General features: G+C 38.2%; 1 protein-coding gene across 2 annotated transcripts in view; it reads right to left on the bottom strand.

Annotated features, from left to right (window-relative positions):
• Positions 1-26,288, bottom strand: part of LOC114646558 (ephrin type-B receptor 1) — a 703,356-nt gene that overhangs the window by 537,907 nt on the left and 139,161 nt on the right. For both annotated transcript variants that reach the window (XM_028794808.2, XM_028794809.2), the window contains exon 2: positions 7,575-7,639. In XM_028794808.2, the coding sequence (XP_028650641.1) occupies positions 7,575-7,639 (65 nt within the window). The remainder of the gene's footprint in view (positions 1-7,574; positions 7,640-26,288) is intronic.

The raw sequence follows: 26,288 nt of genomic DNA, 5'->3' as shown, positions 1-26,288 counted from the left end.
TGAACGGACACTCAATTAAGCTGAGAATCCCTTTAAGGCTGACAAGCAGAGAATATCAGATTTATCTGCAACAGCATCAGCTGATGTCATGTGGAGGAGTCTGCATACTTCTACAAAGAAGTCAGAAAACACTTTGAGGGTGTAGATCATTCAAAGTCTTGAAATCTTAGCCAGTGGTTTAATAAATTGATGAGAAACTCAAAACCCATGAGCACAATCCAGCAATGGAAAATGTGGACATGAGAGCGACAAGTAGGCAGGCTCTTGATGATTGACTGTTCAACAAGATATTCTTGGATGTCTGAGCAAGCAGGACGTTAGCAGTAATCAATGGCTGGAGAGACGAAGAGGAGAAGCTGTCTCTCCTCAGCAGGCAGTGCCTGAACAGGATATCACTGTGAGATATTCCCCAGATGGGGAGTCAGACAAGAAAAAGCACCACTGGCTTTCAAAGAGAAGAAGTCAAACAAAGAAATCAGGGTCAAAAAAAAAAGTGTCACTAAGAGAAGCTCTGGAAACTTGATCATATATGAAAAGGGACATCTCCTTCCCAACTAATGTCTACTAGACTTTTATTTTCCTACAATGACCATCAGTACCCTCAGAGGTTTGTATCACAGTAGAGCTTTTCGTTCGTATCTTTGCATTACCATACAGGCTGTAGCATCTTGCAAATGTCTCTAATTTATTTTTTGTAATTAATTAGTATTTCACATTTGTGGTGTTTTTTTTTAATATCAGATGGCATTTTGGAAATTTGCATAGAGTGGGCATATTGTGAATAGCGCTAAAGTGAAAAAAATGTGACTGCATAGTGGATTAATAAACACTAAAGAAGATCCTTGTGTTTTTATTTTTTCCCTCATTTCCATGAAAATGTGATGTGTGGTTTGTGCTGTGTACAACCTAAACTTGGAAACAGATTCACCCATTAAATTTTAAATGTGAAAAAGTAGTCATTTAAGAAAATAAAACTTGGAGTGGTGAAGAAAGAATATTGTGTAAGATACAATATACACATATAAGATGTTAATGAGCCTTTTATCAAAATGTTACGCTTCACACTTGGAAAGACAAACAGAATGAGTGGAAGTGAACAGGGGCAAACATTCAAAAATGTTGCGTAAGAACGTTTCCACGTTCAAATCGCAATGTATGAAACCTAAATTTGGCGTAAAGCCACGCACATTTCCATGGTAGCTCATACCCTGTCATATGCAAGTTCTGCGCTCAGCATCAAAGCAGTGCTACTGTTCCTGTGTGGTTACCCTTTCTTTTTTTAGATCCACATCCCTGACGTGGCTTTATAAATATACACTGAAATTAACCGCATATTGTTTATTAGTTTAATGCATCTGATTATAATTAACCTGTAACAATATAATGGTCCACAGAATGGTCAAACTATTCTAAATACAATAGCTGCTTTAGCGTTGTTACTCTCACTGAACCTTCTTCTTCTTCTTCTTCTTCTTTCAGCTGCTCCTGTTATATCACTGTATCTGAGTGTGAATCACAGCTCTACAGCAGCTGATTAGAAAGAGAATTATTGGTATACAGCATCAAGCACACGCTGCTTCAGCCATGCTGTCTATTGAACTGCTCTCACACGGCAAACGTTTCACAGCATTTCCTGTACTGACCTCAGAAACAGTTTCATCCCAAGAGCTCTAAATGCACTCAATCAGTCCATCAAGTGCTCCTAGTAGAACACTCTGTCCTTATAAGTACAATCACCTCACTGTAAACTTGCGATACAGTTATGATATTTCACAACCTGAGCCACTTTATAAAGCGCGTATTTACATATGATGACGATATCATTTTTAACATGAAATGCAACAAAATATGTCTATTATATTATACAGATAAAACTTTAACTTCATTTAAATAATCTATATTGTTAATAATTAAACATGTGAGGACACGGTGCCGCAGAGATAGCGAGTCGCTGGTGCTCCATTCACAGATTGTTCCTACCTCGCGCTGTATTCTTGCTGGGGCTGGCGTGACACTGTCAAGTTAGATGGATAGAATAATATAACATATACTATGAAGATATTTCAATGTTCCTTTAAAGTTTTGAAGAATCGGCGTTCTAAGCTTACAGATGGCTTAACGTCTATTACAGAGCTGATTGTGTGGCGATTGGGTATTTGAAGAAAGAAAAGTAAGGACAGAAATTGAGGGTTAGTACGTCTGAAAGAGACAGTACTGCTACAATAAAGTATTTCATCGAAAGTCGTGCACGGCGCAGCAAGCATCTTGCGTGAGACATGAACAATCACTGCACCACCGTGTTCCCTTGTTTAATAACATGCTTTAACTCCTATCATCATGAAAATTATATCACGTATACATCTCATTATTTTAATTATTCAGAGAGCTGTAATATTATGAATGTAATGGATTCTGTGTCCTGTTGGAGGAAGAGAAAGCCCGGAAGCACGTAGTGATTCACACACATACAACACATAGAAGATCAAATACAAAACAAAGCATTTAATGTGCTACTTTAGTTATGATGGGATTTGAGAAACTAAACATTAAACAATTTTAAGATGAAGTTTATGATGTTCTACTTTATTAACAAAATAAACTACGTGATTAAAGTAGAAATTTAGAGATTAAAGTTGACATTTCCTGCTTTTTTCCCCACTGTATGCCTTTTTTTTCTCTGTACCCTAATAAGCTTTCATATGACACTCAGACGGTGGGCTAGGTCTCGCCTTTTCATGGTGACTTTGATATGTGACAACTTCTTTTTTATTTCAGGCACTGTGCGACTTTGTGAACTTGAGCTTTTGAGTTTCTCCAACACTATATGTCACTCGATCAACTTCCTTTGTTGTTTATACCACTGTTTAAACCAACAAATAGTACATTTTTCTTTGTCTCCACTTGGTATTCGCTGAAATTCTATTTTCCCTTGTGCTTTTGTCATTGTCTTTTCATAGAAGTGTGAGCTTAAGGGCTATTTATATTGATTTGCATATTCAAAGAGGTGTAATTATGGGAGGAGTCTGGGAGGGTACAGTGGGTGCGTGAACGTGAACGTGAAAGGCCAACATTGTCAAAAAACCTGCCTAAGGCAATACTTAAATGTATTTAATTGAAATTATTTAATTAAACTAAATAAAAGAGTCCAAAGTTTAAAATACAGAATTCAGAATTAACAATAACTGTATATACAGGGGGAAATGAAGAGGGTGCAGAGAGAACTCAAAAAAAAAGATCAAGGAGGCCAAAGAGAACTACAGGAGAGAAGCAGAGGCCAAGCTGAAGCCAAAAAAAAACATATGCAAAGAACTAAAAGACACCGCAGGCTATAAACAGTTTGATTGCAGGTAAGATGTTAGAAGTGCAGAGAGGTCTAATAAGTTAAATCTGTTCTTTTACAGGTTTCACTGTGGCCTTCCTGCTCACAGTTTACCTACTCAGGTACCTCTGGGGTTAACTCCTCTTGAGCCCCAACTCTAGTCTACTTTACTCTACATTACCATGTAACACTGTTCACAAACCCTCCCTCACCTTCAGTTTCTATTCACACTTCTGCATACCAACAGCCAGTGTCTCTGTCCTCCTGCACTAACTACAACAGCTAATATCACTTGTCAAGCATGTTTGTCTGATGATCATCCTCAGGGCTTCTGTAGGGTATGTAGTACCACGTTGGGGAAAGAGAAGGTGCTGTCACTAACCATGTCCTCATCTTTTCCTCCAGCAACACTGAGAAGATGCCCTATGACTCCACTCCATCTGGTTTTACTGTGATAAAATTGTGCAGAAGTAGACAGCTCACTGTGAGCAAAGCATGAAAACATTCCAGTGACCCAAAGTTCATGTTCAGTTCATTTTGTATTTTTAAGGAGTGAGAATAAATGACCCAAGAGTTTATTTTTTCAATTTTGCATGCCTTATATTAGGCTATTACAGTGTTCTTGAATAAAATACAATAATTGTGAAAACTTTTTTTATTTAAATACACTTTATTGAGTTATACCAAGCAACAAACACGTATAACCATATATGCTAATATGCTCCCGGTCAAAAAAGAAATTAAATAGATGCATTTATACATATAAATTACTGCTCTGTTTCCAACCGTGTTACACAAATGGCGACTGTGGAACCAGCGTGTAGGTGAACTAACCTATTACGCTGCCAATCAAAATTGCCATCACATATTGCATGTCCAACAGGGAAAAATATAAAGTGGCCTCGCGAAATACAACGTTTTCCTAAAAGCGAAAGCAGAGCTTCACTGCGTGTTCGTATCAGTGAGGGTGCAGCTTAAGCACAAGCAGGCAGACACAGGCAGTGCCTATTTGATTTTATGTTATTTTTCCGAATACAAATAAATGGCAAAAAATTTGTAAGAAATTAATATATGTAAAAATCCACTATTTGTGTTTATCCGAATACCGGATTCGGATTCGGCTCCACCCCTGCAGGGTAAGGCAAAACGTTTAATCTGGACCTAAACCAGATCCACAATGTCACATAAAACTGAACTAGCTCACATTCAAGTTCTTCACCTGCAAATATGTTACATTAAGTTCACCGTTCTTAGAAAAATGAGCTTGTTCAATGCAATTCTTTTGAACTAGTTCATGCACAACACTGAAGCTCATCTGTAGATACTTTGTTGTTATTATTTTGCTGTCTTTGCACCAGGGACTGCTTGAGTTTTTGTTATTATTTGGAAGAAATAACGGGGATTACCGATTTAGTGCCCCAACATTCTTTTCCTTGGGAATTGCAAATCTTCTCTCATCTACGCACCCTTTTGTCAACCTCATAGCTACCTAGTGCTGACCATCAAAGCAGAGGAAGTGAACGAATAACTACTGAAACAAAGCTACTGGACCTGAAGGTGTAAATCCAAAGGTGCTGTTCCAAAGATATTCAAAGGAGTGTGCTGGGTAACTGTAAAGTTTTTCAGCATTATCTTCAATCTCTGTCTAATCCTATAAAGTTTCCAGCTGTATGGAAAACATCTTCTGTGGTAAGAATTCCCAGAGATAGTGCAGGTGAAAGTCTTAAATGAGTACCGACCAATGCCTCTGACTTCACACATTATGAAGCCCTTGGAAAGGCTAATATTGGCTTACTGGTCAGGACAAGACAGTACTGGACCTTCTTCAGTTTTCCTATAAGGACCACATAGGGTAGATATACTGTCATTTATCTGCTGAACAGAGGCTGCTCTCATCTGGAGAAATAGTGTAGCAGCGTGAAGAAATTGTTTGTTGACTTCTCTAGTGCATTCAACACCATACGGCCCAAACTGTTGGGGAATAAGCTCTGATCAATGAGGGCTGATGCTATCCTTGTGTACTGGATGATGGCCTACAGGTTTTTGTGGCATAAGAACTGTGTGTCAGATATGGTTATGAATAGCACAGAGGTTTTACAGAGAGCTCTGCTGGCTTCCTTCCTGTTTATCTTGTATACCTCAGACCTTAGATACAATACTGAATAATGTCATCTGCAGAAAGTTTCTGATGACATAGCCATAGTTATGTGCTTCAGTGATGGGCAGGAGAATTAATACAGTACACAGTACAGGATTTTGTTGAATAGTGCAGATTGAATCATCTGCATCTCAAAATCAATAAGACAAAGTATTTCAGACTTCAGAAGGGTAAACCCCACTCTGTCCAAAGTTCCCATGATTGGTGAAGATGTGGAGATGTTTAAGACATACAAACACTTCAGGGGGCATCTGAACGACAGGCTTGAGTGGAGTAACAACATTGAGGCCATATATAAGAAGGGTCAGAGTCGCTTCAATTTCCTGAGGAGATTGTGGCAGTTTGGTGTATTCAGGCCACTCTTACATGTTTTCTACCAGTCTAAAATGGCCAGTGTAATTTTCTATGTGGTAGAATGCTGGTGAAATGGCATTAGTATAGGTGATGCTAACAAACTAAATAAACTGATTAAAAAGGCCAGTTCAATCCTGTGAGTCAGGCTGAACACATTGGAGGAAGTGGTATAAAAGAGATCACTCAGAAAGCTGCTTACCATTCTAGACAATGACTTTTACCCCCATATGAGATTTGGCTAAACAGAGGAGCAAATTTAGTAATAGACTGTGGAAACTGTATTGCTCCAAGGAGTGCAATATAAGGTCATTTCTGTCCTCAGCCATCAGACTCTACAATGAGTCGACACTTGGCCAAGGTACAATCATTCCCTGTTTGCTGAATAGTACTGAGCTAGTCGAGAAGATATCTTAACAGACAACAATGATATGTGCAATATATTGTGCCATCATACTGCTCCAATGTTTGACATGAAATTGTTGCCTATAAGGATGTGCAATTCTACACTTAGGAAATATATGCACTTAGCAAATTTACTTATAGATAATTCTTGTCATATGTGTATTCATACTTTTTTATCTTATTTAAGATTATTATTCTTTTTACAGGTATATGCATTTTTGTGCCCTTTTTGACTGCTACTGCAGTTTTCTATGGTATTAATATCTATCTATCTATCTATCTATCTATCTATCTATCTATCTATCTATCTATCTATCTATCTATCTATCTATCTATCTATCTATCTATCTATCTATCTATCTATCTATCTATCTATCTTAATAAACAAAATAAAATAAATTAAGTAAAGAAAAGAAAAGAAATTATAATGATATCTCAAAACTAACTAAAGAAAAACATTTTTTAACGAAGAAGGAAAGAGCTACATAACTGAAAAAAAATGTTGAACCTGCCACTGAGAATAACTGCAAAGCCAAATAATCACTAATCCAAAAATCTCAAAAATCCTAAGAGCCAAGCACAAAATCCAAACTGAGAATTAAAAAAGCAATATGGTCAAAAGATGGCAAACTTACAAAAGCAAAATATAAAAGGAACACAGCTGCCTAAAGCAGGCTGATGCTACAGCAAAACGATTGTGGTAACAGGTGGCTTAACTAGCCCTCAGGTAACTGCAGCCCTAATGACCGCACCACCTTAAGGCTGTAAATTATAAAGGCCTCGCCTCTGAGGATTTAACAAGGGCAAGAGAATGGGAGGAAATAAAAAGCACAAAATAAAACGTAAAGGGAACAAAGGCAATGAAGGGTGGGGAAGTAATTTTGATCCTATCCTGAGGTTAATCTTTACAGTCATTTCCATGGGATATTAGTGTAGATTCTGCTTTATCCAAGGTGCTTTACAAGATCAGGATTGAATATAATTGTTTTACACAACTTTTAAAATTGAAGCACAAGTGACTTAAAAAAAAATTAAGTCAGAAGCTTTGTGGTTTAAAGTCTACTACAGTGGCCCCTGGGCCACACTGCTGACTAATCAGCTCAGACCCCTTAAGTTGTGCCTTACTCACAAACTGGGGCCCACCATCAGAACTAACTTTCTAAACCATTGCCAGCATCCTGAACTACTGCACTGTGAAGAACTTGGTGGCTATTTTTCCAAGAGCAGTTTTTGGACCAGGACTCAGTGTTTTAACCCAATTTTTGTACAGCTAACAACACTGCTGTATTAGTTTTCTCATCCTGAAAGCCCATAAAGCAAACCTGGATATCAACTACTTACACCAGAAGCTGGATATGCTGTCCACCCCAGTTCTGCTGTGGCAATGCGTGTGTCCATCACCGTCTCTGAAAGAAAATACAAACATATGAGTTAGAAAGTGGAGGTGGACAAATGGGTCTTTACATGATTTATGTTATGCTGAATCCACACTTATTTTATACTATGGGGTTCCTGGGGATCATCCACTCCACTCTCCAATTTTTGAATTGAGTAAATTTTAAACTGACTTCAGCCATTCCCTCCATATTGAACTTTTCTTCCCAGTATATTAAGCTGTTAATAGCCAGTTGCCTCAAGCTTCTATCTGAGAGCACTTTCTACGTCCTAATTAACACTGCCCATGGCTCCTCTGATGTGGCAATCCCCTTACCAGCCTCACAAATCAGCTCTGCATGGCTTTTAGAACACCTCAGTACTCTTACGAGACAGAGGTCAGTAAACCCTCCTTTTAGGACTCCTTTGCCCTTTAGTAACCATTATGCCGACATGACCGGTCCAGTTTATATAAAAACAAATTGTCCGTGTGCACTCTTTCTTTAAAACATGTATATTAAAAACAGCTAACTAATAGAAAGATGATTTCATTTTCTGACTGACTTCAAATCGCTGATGGCAAAAGCAATCACTTCTAAACACCTGCAGTCCCAAGTGTAGTGGTAAATTTAATTTAAAAAGACCTGCTAGGGAACCACATAACCTAACTGGAAATAATAAGGAAAAGGGTTAGTCTCTGTTCTGAATGAGAATTTCAGTGGCTTCGATTGAGAGGAACCTTAAAATTGATCTGTGTGCCCTCTGAATGCTGCAAATGAAATGCAAACTCAGAGGTCTGATCAGATTATTAATTTTTCCAGACTGCTATGTCCATGTCCTCCTCAAGTAAAGCTGGCGGTTCAGTGAAAGGCCTTTAACTCTAAAGGGTATTTATATCAATCAAAACTAAGATGCTGTTAGAGGCAAACAAATCAGCTCAGCATCTGCTGATCGTTTCAACCCTGGACCTCTGCAGCTCTGGACAAACAATTAAATTTTCATGGACTACCAACGAGAGAAATCAATAGAAAATGACGGTCTGTTTCTGCAAGAGCTCCATTAATCATTGATATTTCAGGCTTTTTATTTTTAATAACAAGCTGCTTTATGCAATTACACATCAGCACCAGTGGAACTTTAATTCTAAGAGGCAGCCTGCATACAGGGATTTGATTTTCCTGAACAATAAACTTCTCTGTGAATGAGAAATGTTCTATTCAGACACCACAGATTAGGAGACTGGAAGGCCAACACCCACTTATCCATCAGTTCACTATATAAAACACTTATCTAATTAAGGGTTGAGGACCCAGTAATTGTGCCAGCGGAACTGAAAGCAAGCAAGGGAACAGATCTGACCATGGCACCCATCTGGGCATACACACCTATACTCACTCGAATGAGTCTAATCTATGCATTATTGGCAGCAATTATTAAGGAAATGATGGAGCATCACATAATGAGATCAAATGTATCAGTGAACAGTTAAAATGAGTTTAGTTGGGAAAAATCGTGTTTAACTAATATGACAGAAATCTATGATTAAGCAATAAAAAGATATAAACAAAGCTGTACATACATTATTCATTTAAATTTTCAGAAAGGTTTTGATAAGGTAAGACATAATAGGCTAAGCATCAAACTAAAAAGAATTGGGAATTCAAGGTGAGGTGTGCAGATGGATACAAATCTGGCTTAGACACCAAAAGACAAAGGATTACAGAATTAGGTGATCTTAAAACTGGTATCCCTCAGGGATCAGTGCTTGTGTGGCAACTCTTTTTAATATAAATAAACTATCTGAACAAGAATGCAAATGACAAGCTGGTTACTATTACAGATGATACCAAACTAGGTAAAATGGCAGATAATCTAGAAGTGGCTGAATCCTTCCACAGGAAAACCATGATGGAATACTGGCTTGGGCAAGTTTGGTGGAAGATGATATTTAATGTAAATAAATATAACATAATACAATTACGAAGAAAAAATGTTAGATATGAATACACAATGGGAGGTTTGAAACTTATAAGGAGACCTTGGGAGAAGGATTTGGAGACAATAATGAACTCATCAATATCTACATCCAGATAGTGTATACAAAAAATTAAGAAGACTAATAAGATATTAGGATATTTAACACCAGATGTAAAGTATAAGTCAGAGGAGGTTTTACTTAAGTTATAAAACTCACTGCTTTACAGGTTTGGTCTTTTAATTACAAAAAAAAGATACAGCAGTGCATGTCCAGAGAAAGTTGAGGGAAGAACAAATAGACTAATATTGACAACTAGACGATTCAGCTATGAAAAAAAATTGAAACAGTCAAACCTTTTTAGTTTATTAAAATGGAGATTAAAATGTGACACACTTAAGAAGTGAACTATCACACTAAACCCTGGCTGATACTTATAGTATTGATACTTGATAGATAGATAGATAGATAGATAGATAGATAGATAGATAGATAGATAGATAGATAGATAGATAGATAGATAGATAGATAGATAGATAGATAGATAGATAGATAGATAGATAGATAGATAGATAGATAGATAGATAGATAGATAGATAGATAGCATGAATCTCCTGCCATATGTTATATAAACATAATAATCACAAAATGGTAGGTTGTGGTACGTGAAACAACCAGGTTTCTGTTTGCATGCATTTTGCAACTCCAAAACTCAGTAAAAAAGGGTTTACATGTTTGCATTTCCAATTAGACAGTAATGTTAACTTTAGTTAATCTTTTAGACGTGCAGTCACTAGGAGGATGCTCTGCAGCATCTCCCAAGTTCCTACTAGTGTTGTTAGGCAAATTTGTTGATTCATGTGGTTTTAGTACTGAAAACTGCATCTCCTTTATCTCTTTGTTATCAGCTCTTTTAATGGAAGTCCTTTTCACCTCCCTTTGATTGTGTGTGATACACCATTTATTGAATTGACATAGCTGCCAATTCATTCATCCTTACATCGACTCCAACACTATTGTTTTAACTGAGAACAACAGAGAGCACATGCACCATCTGCGAAAATGTATTTTTCACTTTTTACCAGTAGTTTACTGATGTCTTTGGATGCCAATGTATAATCTGATGTTATGGAAATGCTATTGTCTTGCAGCAGGCTATGTTTATCTTTAACACATGCAATATACTCTCCACACATGTAACACACATTTATATTGTGAGGTTTCTGAACTCTTTTAGGACCCAACGAGACGGCACACCAAAGCACGCTTGCCGCGTCTGTGGAGGACTGCTTGTCTGTTGCCGAGGCAACCAAAGGTTCACAGTGCACCAGCAAAATTTCGCAGAAACAACTATGAGCTGATCGAGGTCACACTATACGCACCTGTTGTCGATGTGTAATGCAAGGGACATTATAAAGGCAGGGAACAGCACAACTTGGCCACTGACCTGGCCCCGACTCTGCCCCGTTTGCTGTGTCTGTGTATAGGAGAGTGGTAGCTCCTGCTGCAATAAATAACATTGCTGTTCCTGTTTCAAGTTGAATAAAGCTGATTTGGTTAAAGCACTGAGACTCAACCTTGCATTTTGGGATGCAAGACAGTGACTCACATGCCACAAAATGTTTAATCATTGGTCATTTTGAGACTCTTTTAGAGGTACTGTAATCGGCAGCTTGCTCTCTATTGGATCAGGTTAACAGAAGCCATTACTCCTTGAAGTTCAAAAATCACCATCATTAGTTTGAGCACCACCTTCTTGGTTTAAAAATGTGACACTCAAAGAACCATCTAATTGTTCCCACCCACTTTTAAGAAAAATTTACTCATAGTTGTCTCCAGACATATTTATTTAATCCATCTGGCTCTGAGAGACTAGGCACCATCATGCATCTCTTTCAGACCAATATATTTCTTTGGGAAGGACCCAGATGAAAGTAAATGGGGAGGCAAATGACTAAACACAACCAACAAAGAGACAAAAGATGTACTCTTAGGCAAAAGCTGTAATCCAGCAAATTGTTATCCAGATTACTTAAGAAAAACAGCACTGTATCTGAGGTTTTAGATGAGATCCCACTTTGGTGTACAAAACTTTGTGTGTGCTGATGAAGGTACCCTCCCTATTTGCACACTCCTCCTGCCTGATGGGAATTGTAGTCTCTGTATGGCCATTAGTTTTTGGGTGCCCCCTCTAATTACAAACCCCCTCAACAGTATACCATATAACCTACATTTTAAGTTGGACCAATGGAAATGTACATGCTAAATTTTTGTGAAAATGGGTTCAGTCGTTTTTTGCATGATTTGCAAACAAACAAACAGACATACAAACAACTTGTGATTTTATTTATATAGATGTAAATGATGTCACTAACAACATTAAAGGAACGCAGTCTCATAAGAAAAAGAGTCCGCTTTGCTCTTTCTTATATAGTTGCTCTGTGTCCAGCCTGTCATTAATGTGGAGTTCACAAGTACTTGTAGCAATGCCCCACCTTCACATTCACTCCCTCTATGGTGACTGGACACAAAAGCTCCTTGGTGTGGTGAAAGTCAATAACCATAGTTGCAGACAAAAACAGAACTTGCAAATTGACTCCTATACTCTGTCTCATCCCTTTAGTCAATACACCCCATAAGTGCAGAATCATTAGTCAACTTTTTCTGCAAGTGACATGACCTGCAGTTATAGTTACAGTCTGAAGGTAAGGAGAAAACATGACAGAACTGTTCCTTTTGATGCTTATCTCCACATAGGAGTCACAGTCCCATTGATATCTATATATATATATATAAAATCCAGTGTCCACCTGTCTCTTTGTTTGTCTGTATGTCTGTCCGCTTTTCATGAGAGAACTACTTAATGGATTTAGATCAGGTTTTTTTTTATAATTTGCTTGAACATTCCGGTTGATTTTACGACCTCTCTTTTTGTGCTAAATATCATAGTTTGCTTGCAGTACCGATTTATTTCTGTGAATCCAAATGACACGCAGGGGGGCTGGGGCGTGTACCTTACCTCCGCTTAGTTAGTGAACGGATTTAGATCGGGTTTTTTTTCTTTAATTTGCTTGAACATTCTGGTTGATTTTGTGACTTCTCTCATAGCAGTAAGAATCATAATTTGCTTGCAGGAGCAATATATTCGCGCTAATCCGAGACCGAGGCTGTGGGTCGAGGGGAGGAGGAAGCATGACGTCAGGAGTGGGGAGACGGGCAGGGCCCTCATCACTGTTCTGTTTCAGTGCTGTGTGGTATGCTAGTATGAAATAAATTACCAAGTACTATGGTAGACAGTAAGACTTTGGGGAACTTCAAAGCTTACCTTTATGCTGTTTAGGAGAGATTTAATGAACAGGATTGCCACTCCTGTGTGACTGAATTGCCCATTCTCATCAAAATTGTTCTAATCTTTGGGACAGGAGAAGAAAATCAGTAATACTCAGAAAAAGACCCATACAGACATGGACAAATTTGTGCTAACCCTGCCCAGGTAAGATTCGGACACATGACTCCAGAACAACAAGTCAGGAGTGCTAGCCAATGTGTCACAGACCAATACTTTACGATATTGCAAACCCAAAACTCAGATCAGCACAAAAACACAAACTCTTTATTTGTCAAAATAGCCATATCATTTTTATTCATCTCAGAATTGATTCATTTCTTTAAAAGCTTTTCAAATATACTTTAGCATGTAAATGATCACAGAAAAAATTAAAATTAGATAGATAGATAGATAGATAGATAGATAGATAGATAGATAGATAGATAGATAGATAGATAGATAGATAGATAGATAGATAGATAGATAGATAGATAGATAGATAGATAGATAGAAAGTGACAGCAGTCTGTCGCTGAAGCTGCTCCTCTGTCTGGAGATGATACTGTTCACTGGATGCAGTGGATTCTCCATTATTGACAGGAGCCTGCTCAGTGCCCGTCGCTCTGCCACGGATGTCAAACTATCCAGCTTCGTGCCTACAATAGAGCCTGCCTTCCTCACCAGTTTGTCCAGGCGTGAGGCGATCCTCTTCTTTATGCTGCCTTCCTAGCACACCACCGCATAGAAGAGGGCACTTGCCACTTATTGCAGATGTTGAAGGATGCCAGCCTTCTAAGAAAGTATAGTTGGCTTTGTCCTTTCTTACACAGAGCATCAGTATTGGCAGTCCAGTCCAATTTATCATCCAGCTTCACTCCCAGGTATTTATAGGTCTGCACCCTCTGCACACAGTCACCTCTGATGATCACAGGGTCCATGAGGGGCCTGGTCCTCCTAAAATCCACCACCAGCTCCTTGGTTTTGCTGGTGTTCAGGTGTAGGTGGTTTGAGTCACACCATTTAACAAAGTCCTTGATTAGGTTCCTGCACTCCTCCTCCTGCCCACTCCTGATGCAGCCCACGATAGCAGTGTCGTCAGTGAACTTTTGAACGTGGCAGGACTCCGAGTTGTATTGGAAGTCCAATGTATATAGGCTGAACAAGACCAGACAAAGTACAGTCCCCTGCGGCGCTCCTGTGCTGCTGACCACAATGTCAGACCTGCAGTTCCCGAGACGCACATACTGAGCTCTTTCTTTAAGATAGTCCACGATCCATGCTACTGGTATGAATCTACTCCCATCTCTGTCAGTTTGTCCCTAAGAAGTAGAGGTTGGATGGTGTTGAAGGCGCTAGAGAAGTCCACAAACATAATTCTTACAGTACCATTGCCTCTGTCCAAGTGGGAGAGGGATCGGTGTAGCATGTAGATGATGGCATCCTCCGCTCCCACCTTCTCCTGGTATGCGAACTGCAGAGGGTCGAGGGCGTGACGGACCTATGGCCTCAGGTGGTGAAGCAGCAGCCGCTCCATGGTTTTCATCACATGCAACGTCAGAGAGACAGGCCGGAAGTCATTCAGCTCACTATGATGTGATACCTCTGGGACTGGGATGATGCAAGATGTTTTCCAAAGCCACGGGACTCTCCCCTGTTCCAGGCTCAGGTTGAAGATTCGCTGTAGAGGACTCCCCAGCTCCAATGCACAGGCCTTCAGCAGTCGTGACGATACTCCATCTGGACCCGCTGCTTTGCTGGCACAAAGTCTCCTCAGCTCTCTGCTTACCTGGGCTGCTGTAATTGTGGGTGGGGGCAAACTCTCTCCTATGCTGGTATCAGCAGAAGGATGGGTGGAGGGTGCAGTACTCCGAAGTGAGAGTGGGTTAGAGTGGTCAAACCTGTTAAAAAAGTTGTTCATCTGGTTTGCTCTCTCCACATCTTTCTTGATGGTGGCACCCCGCTTCGAGCTGCAGCCAGTGATGATCTTCATCCCATCCTACACTTCCTTCATGCTGTTATTCTGCAACTTCTGCTCCAGCTTTCTCCTGAACTGCTCCTTCGCCGCCCTGAGCTGGACTCGGAGTTCCTTCTGCACGCGCTTGAGCTCATGCTGATCACCACCTTTAAAAGCCCTTTTCTTCTGGTTCAAAAGGCCCTTGATGTCACTTGTAATCCATGGCTTGTTGTTAGCATAGCAGCATACTGTCCTTACTGGAACTACAATGTCGATACAGAAGTTGATGTAGTCAGTAGTGCAGTCAACAACCTCCTCAATGTTCTCACTATAAGATCCCTGCAGGTTATCCCAGTCCGTAGTTCCAAAGCAGTCTCTCAGAGCCTGCTCTGCCTCAGGAGATCACTTCCTGAATGAGCGTGTGGTTGTAGGTAGCTCACTCACTCTTGGTTTGTAGTGAGGCTGAAGCAGAACCAGGTTATGATCTGCTTTCCCAAGCACAGGCAGCGGGGTGGCGCTGTACGCGTCTTTAACATTTGCATACAGTAGGTCAATAGTCCTATTTCTTTATCTTTTAAAAGAAGCAACACATGACCAAACATGGGCACCTAATGACATCACTTATGACCCCAGTGTGAAAGTTACCATTAAGAAGGGAGTGACAATGAGAGCATTTATCCTTTGTATCCAAAACTGTATAATAAATATCAAACATAAAATGAGACATTTCTCAGAAAAGGGCACTTGTGACTAAAACTGACACAGCTACACAGACGCAATAATATACCTTTACATTTGATATTTTGCAAAGCTGAAAAGTGGTTGCCAAAGGTATTAGTGGCACTAGATTTACACAGGAAAGGAGAACGACCCATCAGGTGCTTGAGGGAAAGAGTAAAACTCTGTCTGTAAAAGATGTCTGTTTGATGTAAATATATGATTAATGCGTTATGTGCATTCAGTTGACTCTGAATGTCACTGCCTGAATTCTGAACAGATGCAAAAGATGCGACTTCAGTATAATGTAATTGAGCTGACACCAGCCGGATGTCAGGATCCATCTCCCTACTCCCTTGCTTGTGTAGGTTTCTCTACAGGATTCCTCAGCTGTGTGCTTCTCGACCTGCTGACCTGCTGCATGTAAGAGTTGTGGTCCTATGGCTTCCTTTTCAATTCAGAACAACAACACGAAGGGGCTCTGAGTGCTCCAGCATCTTTCTGAACAGACATGTGGCCGATGCTATCGCTACAGTGTTGAATAATTTTTTCAAAAAAAAAGAAAAAAAAAATGACAATCAGCATCACAATAAGCCACTGCTTGTGTAATTATTCCCTGTTAATGCCATTCACGTCTTCCTGGAAAGGCTCTGCATGAAGAATCATTCATCCTTTACGCATTCAGTACCAGCTTCTCTTCATTTGGCTTTGTTAGCCGTTGGAGTCTATCCAGCTAACAAGAGATGCAAGGTTAAAATGTACCTATGACAGAATGCCAGATCATTATAGGGCAACGGTTTCCTGGTTGCAATTAGCATGTCCCTCCCCTGCTGCTTTTGTATCTGCCCCTCCTAGACTCCAGATCTTTCAGCCTTCATAGCGCCCTTTCTTTGCCCTCACGTCTTCCTCTATCTTGTTAGCACAGCATTGCCTCCTTCAGGGATCTCAGGCTGTTAAAATAAAATGTGAGTGGTGCATATGTAGGAAAAGCTTTCGCATTTGTTTCTGCTTTATGCCTGTCTTTAAAGCAGGGATGCAAGGCCATTTCTTTTTTAGTAAAAGACTAGCAACTCAATATGCTGCAGCCCACTGCCTCTGATCTTGAGAGCTTACAGTGCAATAATTGGGCTGTGTTCAAGTCTTAGTTGTGGTTGGAGCAAGATTATGTACAGAAGATCTTCTTAGGCTAATCAAGTTAGTGGCCCGTAGTCAGAAACTGGCACAAAGCTGTCCAAACTTAAACAGTTCCAGGGTTTCATCCCTTTCACTACTCGTGCTAGCCCATTCAGAGGTCAGGGATGCATGAATGCAGCGAACAGATACATATTTAAAGAGCATCACATATATACTAAAACGAAAATAAGGGAAAAGACGAGTGCAGTGGTTTTACTAAAACAGTACATTAGCTGTAAGTTAGAAGTCTACACTGTGTGATAAGTCACAATTTTTAATTGCAGCCTGATAACGTTTTCTTACTCTTTTGTCAACAATGGGCCAGACACTGGGTTTCAGTAGTATCTCCTGGGCAGGACTTCAAGGTCCATGTTCTTAGCTACATGACTAGGCCTGTCTCAAAAAATAAAAAGAAGGGATTAAATTCCAGAGAAAATGGGTTCAGTCGTTATAGGAAGAAAATGAAATCCTGGATTCAAGTAGCGACATGGCTCAATAATAAGCATTGGCTTTCAAACCTTATTGGTTGCTTGCTATTTTGTGTTTCCCTAGCTCTTAGTTAAGTTAGAAACTTTGAAATGGGAATAATAAGATGTTTTAAAAAAGCTACAATTACTGTTAGGATCCCTGCCAGTCCAGACAGCCATACACAAGATCTGGAAGAAGACTCGGGCAGATACACCTACAGAGGAGAAAGGCCCCTGCTAAAGAGCTAAAGTCAGAAATAAATGAGCCCTAGGACGTTAACATCTGTGTTAACAGTGTGTGCTAATCAAGCCCATTTCCCCAGCTAGCACTGATGATCGGCGCGGCTTGAGACGTACGGCTGTTATGGCTATCTGCCGTGCTTACCAGCTGTCTGATACTCTTGATCCATGCACAGCTTTTACAGCTCCTCTCCTTTGAGCAGCCAGAAGCTGTGAATTATAAAAGGGGAAAAATAGCCAAGTTCATGAGTGCACTGCACCAAGAAGACATAGACTATTGTTTTTAGGAGGAATTCTTTTTAATATAAGATTGGAGGCAAGTGATATAAAAGATTTTCTGTAAGTCAGGCACATCAGAAGAGAGAAGACTTAACATTTCACAGAAATGTTCATCCTGTCTGCTCTATTGTTGTGTGTACTTTGGGCTCTGGCATTGCTAGGGTAATAATTCACGTTAACCTATGGTGAAACACATTAAATCTGCTAGTGGATCAGGCATTAGTGCTCTGAATAAGGTAGTTGAAGGTAGTCTTTCAGCTTAGGGCAGCATTAATTTAGCATTTTAGTACTCTTTTCTTTAATGGGTATAGTTTTTTCTTTCATGACTGATACAATGATTCCTTTTTGATGATAACTGAATTATTAATCTTTTCAGTGTAATTTTGATAAATGCTTTCCTTTTTTCTGTCCTAATGTTTTTTTCCTTTTGCCTTGAGAGCAAATCATAACATGTAGGGATTTCAGTTTTATTTAACTGAGTATGTGTGTAATACTTATATGAAAATATGTCATGAAAAAATATTGTACTGTAGCTTGTCAGCAAGGCTAATTACTTCGCAGGACTGTGTTGTACAGCAAAGAGTGAAAAGAATGGCACTCCTGAGGATCACTTTACCCTTAAAAAGATGACTGCATAACTTGGATAAACTGTGGTATTTGGTACACTTTATTAAACTCCGACGGGAAATTGTCTTTTTGTGTGACCTTTGGTAACAAATATTATTGTTGTGATATTCAGACAGATCAAGATCTTCAACTCCCTCATTATAAATGTTATGCTGCCTGTTTATTTTATCATTATTTATAAGAAGCCATACTAGGAAAATCAATTGAATGACAGCATGACCTTGGTTGCACACTGTTTTTTAACTTTAGTGTCAAACTGGACAAACTGAAAAAAACAGCATTTCTTCTTATATTTTTGCAAGGTAATATGAAGTTTGCAAGACCTCCCCTGTTATTCAAAAAAATTTCCATAAGTAGCCACGCTGTGCTGGGAAGGTAGATGTTGATCACTGGGTGTGCTGGTTGGTTGAATGCATTTAAAATTATTTATTGTAGGGTTTCTTCCTATTCATTTTGCATTATTTGACTTGTAATCCTCCATTAACCATTGGGATACTAAATAACTGTAATATCACGGGGTCAAGGTGACGTGATATGATAAGCATATACTGTATAAGTTAGTGTGTGATGTCACAATATCCATTCATCCATTTAAAAGAAATCTGATACTATGGTGAAATCAACAGCTCTTCTAATTTCTTTAGGTTTTGTCAAGCTTGATAGGCAAATATTATTTGTGCCACTTTTGAAGCCCTTATTCTGTTGTCCTGCACATTTCTTGCTTTTGGAATATTCTGCTGCTCCTATTTTTGTGCAGTTGTGTTTTTACAGCAATATGGTCATTTGAATCCATTAGAGAAGGTTAAATATTGCAGGGGTTCAAACAGGCTGCTTAGGGTCTGGTGGATGAAGTAAAGTCTTCTGAAAATGTTTTAAGGCCACTGTAACAAGCTCAGTTTTCCAGGTTTGCGACAAATCAGGGATGTGAGTGACAAGATCTTTATTGTTTTAGAAACTCATTAATGTACATCAAAATTGATTAATAACGGACATAATCAGTCACTTTAGGAAAGGTAAGACTCAAAATAGGAGCTGAATCCCCATGTGGACCAGTAAAAATTCCCACATGAGAAGCATACTTCTGAAAGAGAGAAGAATAAGCTAATGAATGGAAATATGGCCAGCCTTCAGGAAACTGGTGGCCTCCTGAATTTAAGTGAAAGTGCTTGGAATACTGGAAGTATTCCTCTTATATTTTTTAAAAAATAGTTATAACTAGTAGTCGATCTGCATATCCTTTCGTGAAACTGACACTAAAATTCGTTTCGCAGGTAATTTCACAATTTTGAAACATGAAATTCAGTTTTTTTTTTGTTTTCAATTTTTTTTGGAGGAAAACAAGGAGCACTAGCCCTTAAAGCTTCATTCATATTTCCATGTTTACCTGTGTTCTTTACTGCAGCTGTGTAAAGCATATATTCTATGCCATGCTGGTAAAACCAATTCTCTTTATGCTTTTTATTGATGTCACCACGGAGAAGTACCGTACATTTTTTAAACATATGTGATGAGGACACACAAAAACACACCAACATACACATTACTGTGTTTTCTCCACAGGAAGAATCAGAACATTGAATGTCGTTGCTGCCATAAAATCCCTTCCTGCACTATCATCTCTATATTCTACCTGACGAAATGCACGCTACTGGTGGAGTGTTCTTTTTTAACTACAGATTTTTATTTCATTACTAAATCATAGGATGGTGCTTGTAAAATGAATGCATGAGAACACTTTCAGAACAACCGCCTTTCTTCTTGTGTCAATGGTATGAATTTCGCTGGAAGCAAAATGCAATTTATTTTGAGAATTATTTTGCAAAGCGAAACACTTCAGATTCAATTCATGCAAATCAATTTTCTCATCATCAGCCATAACCAATCAGTAGGCTAATATGGTTCAGATGTTTAATGTCTGAATCTCCAACTAAAGTCACTACAGTTATTTAACCCTGTTGAGCTAATAAAGTCTAATGACTTCTAATGGCATTCTCCAAGAACTTGTTTTAGTTTGTTGCATTGGGTTCAATAAAAAAGGAAAAGATGATGTGAAGACACAAGCAACCAGGGTCTAATGCTCATTTTCAAGGGTCTCAAGAAAAGTGACCATTATAACTCTTCAAAAAATGAACAATTCAAAATTTCAGGAACTAGTGACCACGTGGAGGTCTGAAATATTGAGTGACACATCTGCATGTACAGCTGTCTAGGGCGACCAAGTAAACTTGGGATTTGGGGTCTCGATTATTTTTCTCTTGTTAATTTTCTTATAATCTTGCCAACTAATACAAAAATATGCATGTACATTGAAAGATGCTCCAGCTAAAGGTATTTATTGGTTGTGTTATAGACACCCATGTGATTAGTGGGTTGTAGAACTTGGGTAAAAGCAATGTTTGATTCAACCTGCTGAACAATACTGTTTTAATATAAACTAAACTTAATGGTCTCCACTGGAAGGGGAAATATGAAAGAAACAAACTCAGCTGGAGAAAAATACATCACATTGTTCCAGAAGGAGCCAAAGTCCAAATAATTGATTTTAAGCTACTGATGAAATGATCAATAGCTTGAGAGCAGGCCTTTTCTTAACATCTCAGTTTTTTGCAGTAATAATTATCCAGTTGTGTACAGCATATCAAAATTTAAATTGTATTGCAGAGCTGTCACTGACATTGGGAATAGGAAAGGTGCATCCTTTTTTTCACAAAAAGGTCAATTCTGCCTCCTGTGGCACCCAGTTAGTAGTACAGTACATACCATAAAAATCAGACCCTGTCTTCTTAATTTACCCAAGCAGACACCTTGACACTTCTTACACTTTATACCATCAAATCTTACATACAATGTAAGTAAGAAAATTAAATACTATGTTGCACTCTTTAGTTTAGGTCAACTAAATACAGTATATCAAAACACCCTTCTTCAAGCTTTCCCCACATTTGTTAAATTTTTTTCATTGATGTGTTATTTAGTAATGAAACAGTTAACACTGATTCAGTCTTCCAGTTCATCCAATAAAAAGAGTTTCATTTTGTAACTCCCCTGTGACTTTTCCATGTTACGCCGGGCTGTTATCCACAGAGGCTGGCAAACCACTCTGTGGAAAATTGACAGTTAAACCATCCTTGGTTTCCCTCAAATCCTTCCATTCCGTGAAGCCTCTTTCAAAACAGGTGTTGTGAGTCCCCCAGGGGTATTATCTCTCGTCAGCCCGCAGTGAAGAATGCCCTCCGGTCACCAGAACAGATCGCACATCATTTGCATTCATTATCATAGTGTTACACAAGTGGCTTCGACTGAAACCTAGCTGTCACGCTATCTTTAATTTGTCATTTGCATTTTCATTTTGCCTAATTGTAACTCGATTCACTCTTTGTTCTTTACCTGCTAACTTTTGGCAATGACAAGGAGCAAGAGAAAGATAAGAAAACTCTTAATAGATTTGGTCAAATGAAAGCGGTGGTCCTAAACTTACCTTTCCCTCTCTTTAGTCGTCTATGCTCACAAGCAAAGGTTGTACATCTAAAAGCCTAAATGAATGATTAATTAGATGATACTGTTATGATATTGCTCTACATGATCCACTGAATTCATCCCGTGTACATGTATTCTCATGAAGCAAATATTTTTATAGCAATTTGAATAAAAACTAATAAAAGACATGGAATAAATTTTATAAAAATAAAAAAAGGCTTAAAGGGACAGCAAATCATGTAGAAACGTCACCTCAATCCATATGTTGATTGCAAAAACATAAATTAGAATAATAATCTGATTCAATTTATCATTATAACAAATGCATATAAATGAAAATGAATATTTAATGTAACATGATCAACAGGTAGCTCATTTTAATTATATACATACATGAGATAACATGAATTATGCAAAAATCTCATTACAACAAAAAATAATATAAATCTCTCTCTCGCAATAAAATATAAAAGAACATGTTTATAGTGTTGTTTTTCAAAATGTAAATTATTTGTTAAGGCTAAATACAGTTTAGAATAGAATATAAGGCTTGTGAATGCAGTAAATTGTGCCAGGCCTAGCAGTGGCAGCTGATCTAGTGAAGCACCAACCATTTCAAAAGACAAATTCTTCTACCAGGGACACTCAGTGTGAGACTGTTGCTTGGGTCTCTAGCACGGAAGGAATATTTGAGCTTGCTATGAAAGTAAAGGTCACATTTAGTATGTAAAAACAAAAATACAATACCTAAAAAAAGATCTGAGACAATATAAAGTAGGCGAGCGGTCAAAAACTCCAAACTAAAGAATGCATTAAAACTCAAGGCAAATAACTAAAAGGTTGGAAATACAGGCTAAAAGAAAATGTTTATTACTCTGTAATTGGTAAGGAATACCCATTAATTCATTTTCTAAACCATATAATCCAACTGAAATTTGCGGGAGTTTGAAATCTATCCTGGTAATATGGGGCACATGACCGACACTAAACCAAGAACTGGCAAATTATAATCAATATGTAATCATTGTTTTGGCAAAAAGGAAGCGCCTGAATTTTGGAATGGCATTTGGATGAGCAGATGAAACACAATCAAAATCTTTGAGATCTACGTTAATCAAGCAACACTAAACCAAAAATTGAGGTCAGTGAACTTTGCCCTAATTTGAAAACACTTTTCAAGAAATATAATCAAAGACCACAACAAAACCTTTTAGGGAATATCCACAATATTGAATGAATAGAAGCAGAGCATCACCATCTTTTATACTGACATCCTAGTGACATCTCAAGTGCTAACATCCAGAAGTAATGTGAAGGCAACAGGTACCATTATTACCAATAGAATGCACAAAATGACAGTGCCCATTACAAAAATAGAGAATTCAAATTGTGTTTGCAGTGAAACACAAACATAACATGAAAATAAACATCAAGTTTAAGATGAAATTATATTCACAAAATAATAACTAAAATTAATCGTAAGTATTTGACAATCCTGAAATCTTGACAAACCTCTACTGTTCAATATAAAATTACCAACAACAGAGGCAGCACATGATTGCAAGAGGAACACAGGATTGAAAATATGCAGACAGTGGAAACAAATGGTACAAACATCAATAAGACAGTAGGCTGTTTAACGGGGCATACTGTATGTCAAAATAAACTTTTGGAAAGCACTACAGCATAGAATCAACCAATACCTGGAATTGCAATGAAAGACTTGTTACCATTCTTTCACATTACCTAATTGCTTCTATCTTTTTGGCCTTTGTATGTATTTTCCAAGGAAGGCTATTCAATTTTACAGGAAATATTTCTGAGAAGACACTAGAAGTCTGACACTTTACCACTTTACCGCTTCAAGGTGGCTCACCTATAAAAGTCCTCCTCTAACTAAAACTTCTAATGAAATAAAGTAGTTAGATTAAGCTTAACTAGACAGAGTGAACAAATATAGTCTAATAATTAATCAAGCAGACTACAACACATATGGGTTACTTAAGCGCTCAAAACAACAGACAGTTGATGTTTGACAGTTTCTAGTCACTCATGACAACCAGGTGCCTGACCACTTCCCCAACTCTTTCTTCTGTCTGATTTCTGTTTTTTTCCATAATGTACATATTGCAGTGAACTCTAGTCATCTATAAAGACAAAGTATACAAAACTAGAAACTTTATTAACTTTATTAACTAAATAAGTTAGAGAACAGCCCCGCAGACTCTCTTGGCCTGTTTTATACAACTAACCCCTATATATTGTGGGGGTGGCCTGTCCACATTCCCTCCAAAGTAGCACTAAGCTCATGTGAACATTTATTGTGCTGTCAGTCAATCCTGACTTTCCATAGACACTCACTTAACTGTTTCCAGTTTTAAGTGGACATCAAGGCATCTGTCAATTTCAATTCACATCCAAATTATTTTAATTTTGTTTTCTGCAACCTACCCTGATAACTTTTCCTGATTACAATCCTCCGGTCTTTGTAAAGAGACTTTTGATGATGTTTGCTATGAAAGATATTATATAGAATAAAGGCAGACTGATTGATCAAATGCAAGTGTAAATGATGAGAAATGCTGTACCTACTAATGGTAAAAAGCATGGAAGAATTATGAGCCGATATAAAGCCTTACATGTATACATGTAGGCAACACACTGAAAAATAAGCAAATCTATTGATTTTACCAAGGAAAAGTATAAGGCGGCAGCTAGCAAATTACTGCTCTGTCTATTGAAGCGTAACCTGTGTCATAAACCTAATTTAATACTTGTATTAAGCAGCAAATTTGTAGGCAGAAGACAAGAAAATGTACTTTTATTGGACACAACCCTATTAAATGTTGAAGTCTAATGAACTCCAGTACTGTACATCAAAAACTTAACTGACACAAAAAAAATCAAAGGTGATCTCTTTCATGGTCAAACAGCGAATTGCATTTCTGGAACAAGATGAACCTAAGCCTGGCTGATTTTCTTTTTCCATTTCTTTCTTGCCCTCATCCATTAAAGCAGGGATGATCAAAACATTGTCAGCTACAAGTTCCCAGCTGTGATCAACGGGTGACATTTGTTGGGATTTAACACAACAAGAAGCACATTTCCAGCTGTGTTCTTGTAAAGCAACAAGCCTCTCAGTCTCCAAAGAGGCAACAAGTGAAGTTGAGCATTCAGTAGTAAAATGTGAGAAGTGGCATTTGAAAACATTGCACATTGTTTATAGTTTTTCATGAAAATCAAAGATGAGATGTTGTTATAGCTAACCTTCCCTATTTTACACAGAGTAAAACAATACAGTCCAATTCCTTAAAAGAATTAAAAGAAAGGATGTTCCTGGAGTCTTCTACAAAGTATATATGTATATAGTGCACCTTCTTTCTTTCTTTCTTTCTTTCTTTCTTTCTTTCTTTCTTTCTTTCTTTCTTTCTTTAGTTAATGACTAATTTCAAAGGAGAAGAACATATGACTTTCTCAGACAGCATAAACTGTGGTCCCCGTAAAAGATGGGTACAGTTTCTTGTGGCAAGAAGCCTGACACATATGTGTCAATCCATCTGTTCTTTTTCCACAAGCAGCTGAATTCAAAATCGCCTTTCTAGGCATGGCATAATGCCTTCCCAGAGCACTAAAAAGCACAAACTGCCATAAATATTTTACTACGTGATTATCATGTAAAATTAGAAGAAACAACCATTCATTTTCAGGACCTGCTTGTTCATGCAGGGTTGTTGGGAAGTGGAGCCTACCTGCCAGCATCAGATGTAAAGCAGGAACAAGCCTTGCACGGGACATAATTTCACTGCATGGCAAACATACTCACAGTTAATCAATTTTGAGTCACCAGTCAACATAACAGCATGACTTTGGACCCATGTGGCTATGAAGAGTATATGCAAATGGTACACAGAAGGTATCCTAGCTGGGGAATCAAACTGAAAGCCAAGTGCTAGAAGGAAACCATGCTTCCTGCTGCATGACTGCAAGAATTATTTGGAACCCTGATGGTGTTTGGGCAGCCAGTCAGACTCCTTTCTATACAATTATAAGTACTGCATGATGTGGGTCAATGTCCTGTGGTTCCCAAATGGCAGGAAGAGTGGCCTATATCAACCAAGACATTAAAGCATAAGGCTTCTGGTTCAGTCCCCTCCACAGAGTTATTGAGGAATCCTCTGCAATATATTTTATCTGGTAGCACTCTACATTTAGAAATAATACATACAGTATAAAATTATGTAGTATAGTGAGAATATTGATAAAGCAATTGCATAATATTGATGTACAAAATATATATACAGTGCTGTACATAATGTTTTGGGTAAAGACACATTATGGTGCACTAAAATAGAGGAACCATGTATAGAAAGTGTTGTCATTTCTACATGGTGTGACCAACATGTATGCCAATACCCTAAAATGAAAGTCTTCAATGTACACTTTAA

This window comes from Erpetoichthys calabaricus, chromosome 2, assembly GCF_900747795.2.
Source record: "Erpetoichthys calabaricus chromosome 2, fErpCal1.3, whole genome shotgun sequence".
In the NCBI taxonomy this organism is placed as follows: Eukaryota; Metazoa; Chordata; class Cladistia; order Polypteriformes; family Polypteridae; genus Erpetoichthys; species Erpetoichthys calabaricus.
Note: the sequence above shows the minus strand (reverse complement) of the source record. Positions and strands in the feature narration are given on the sequence as shown.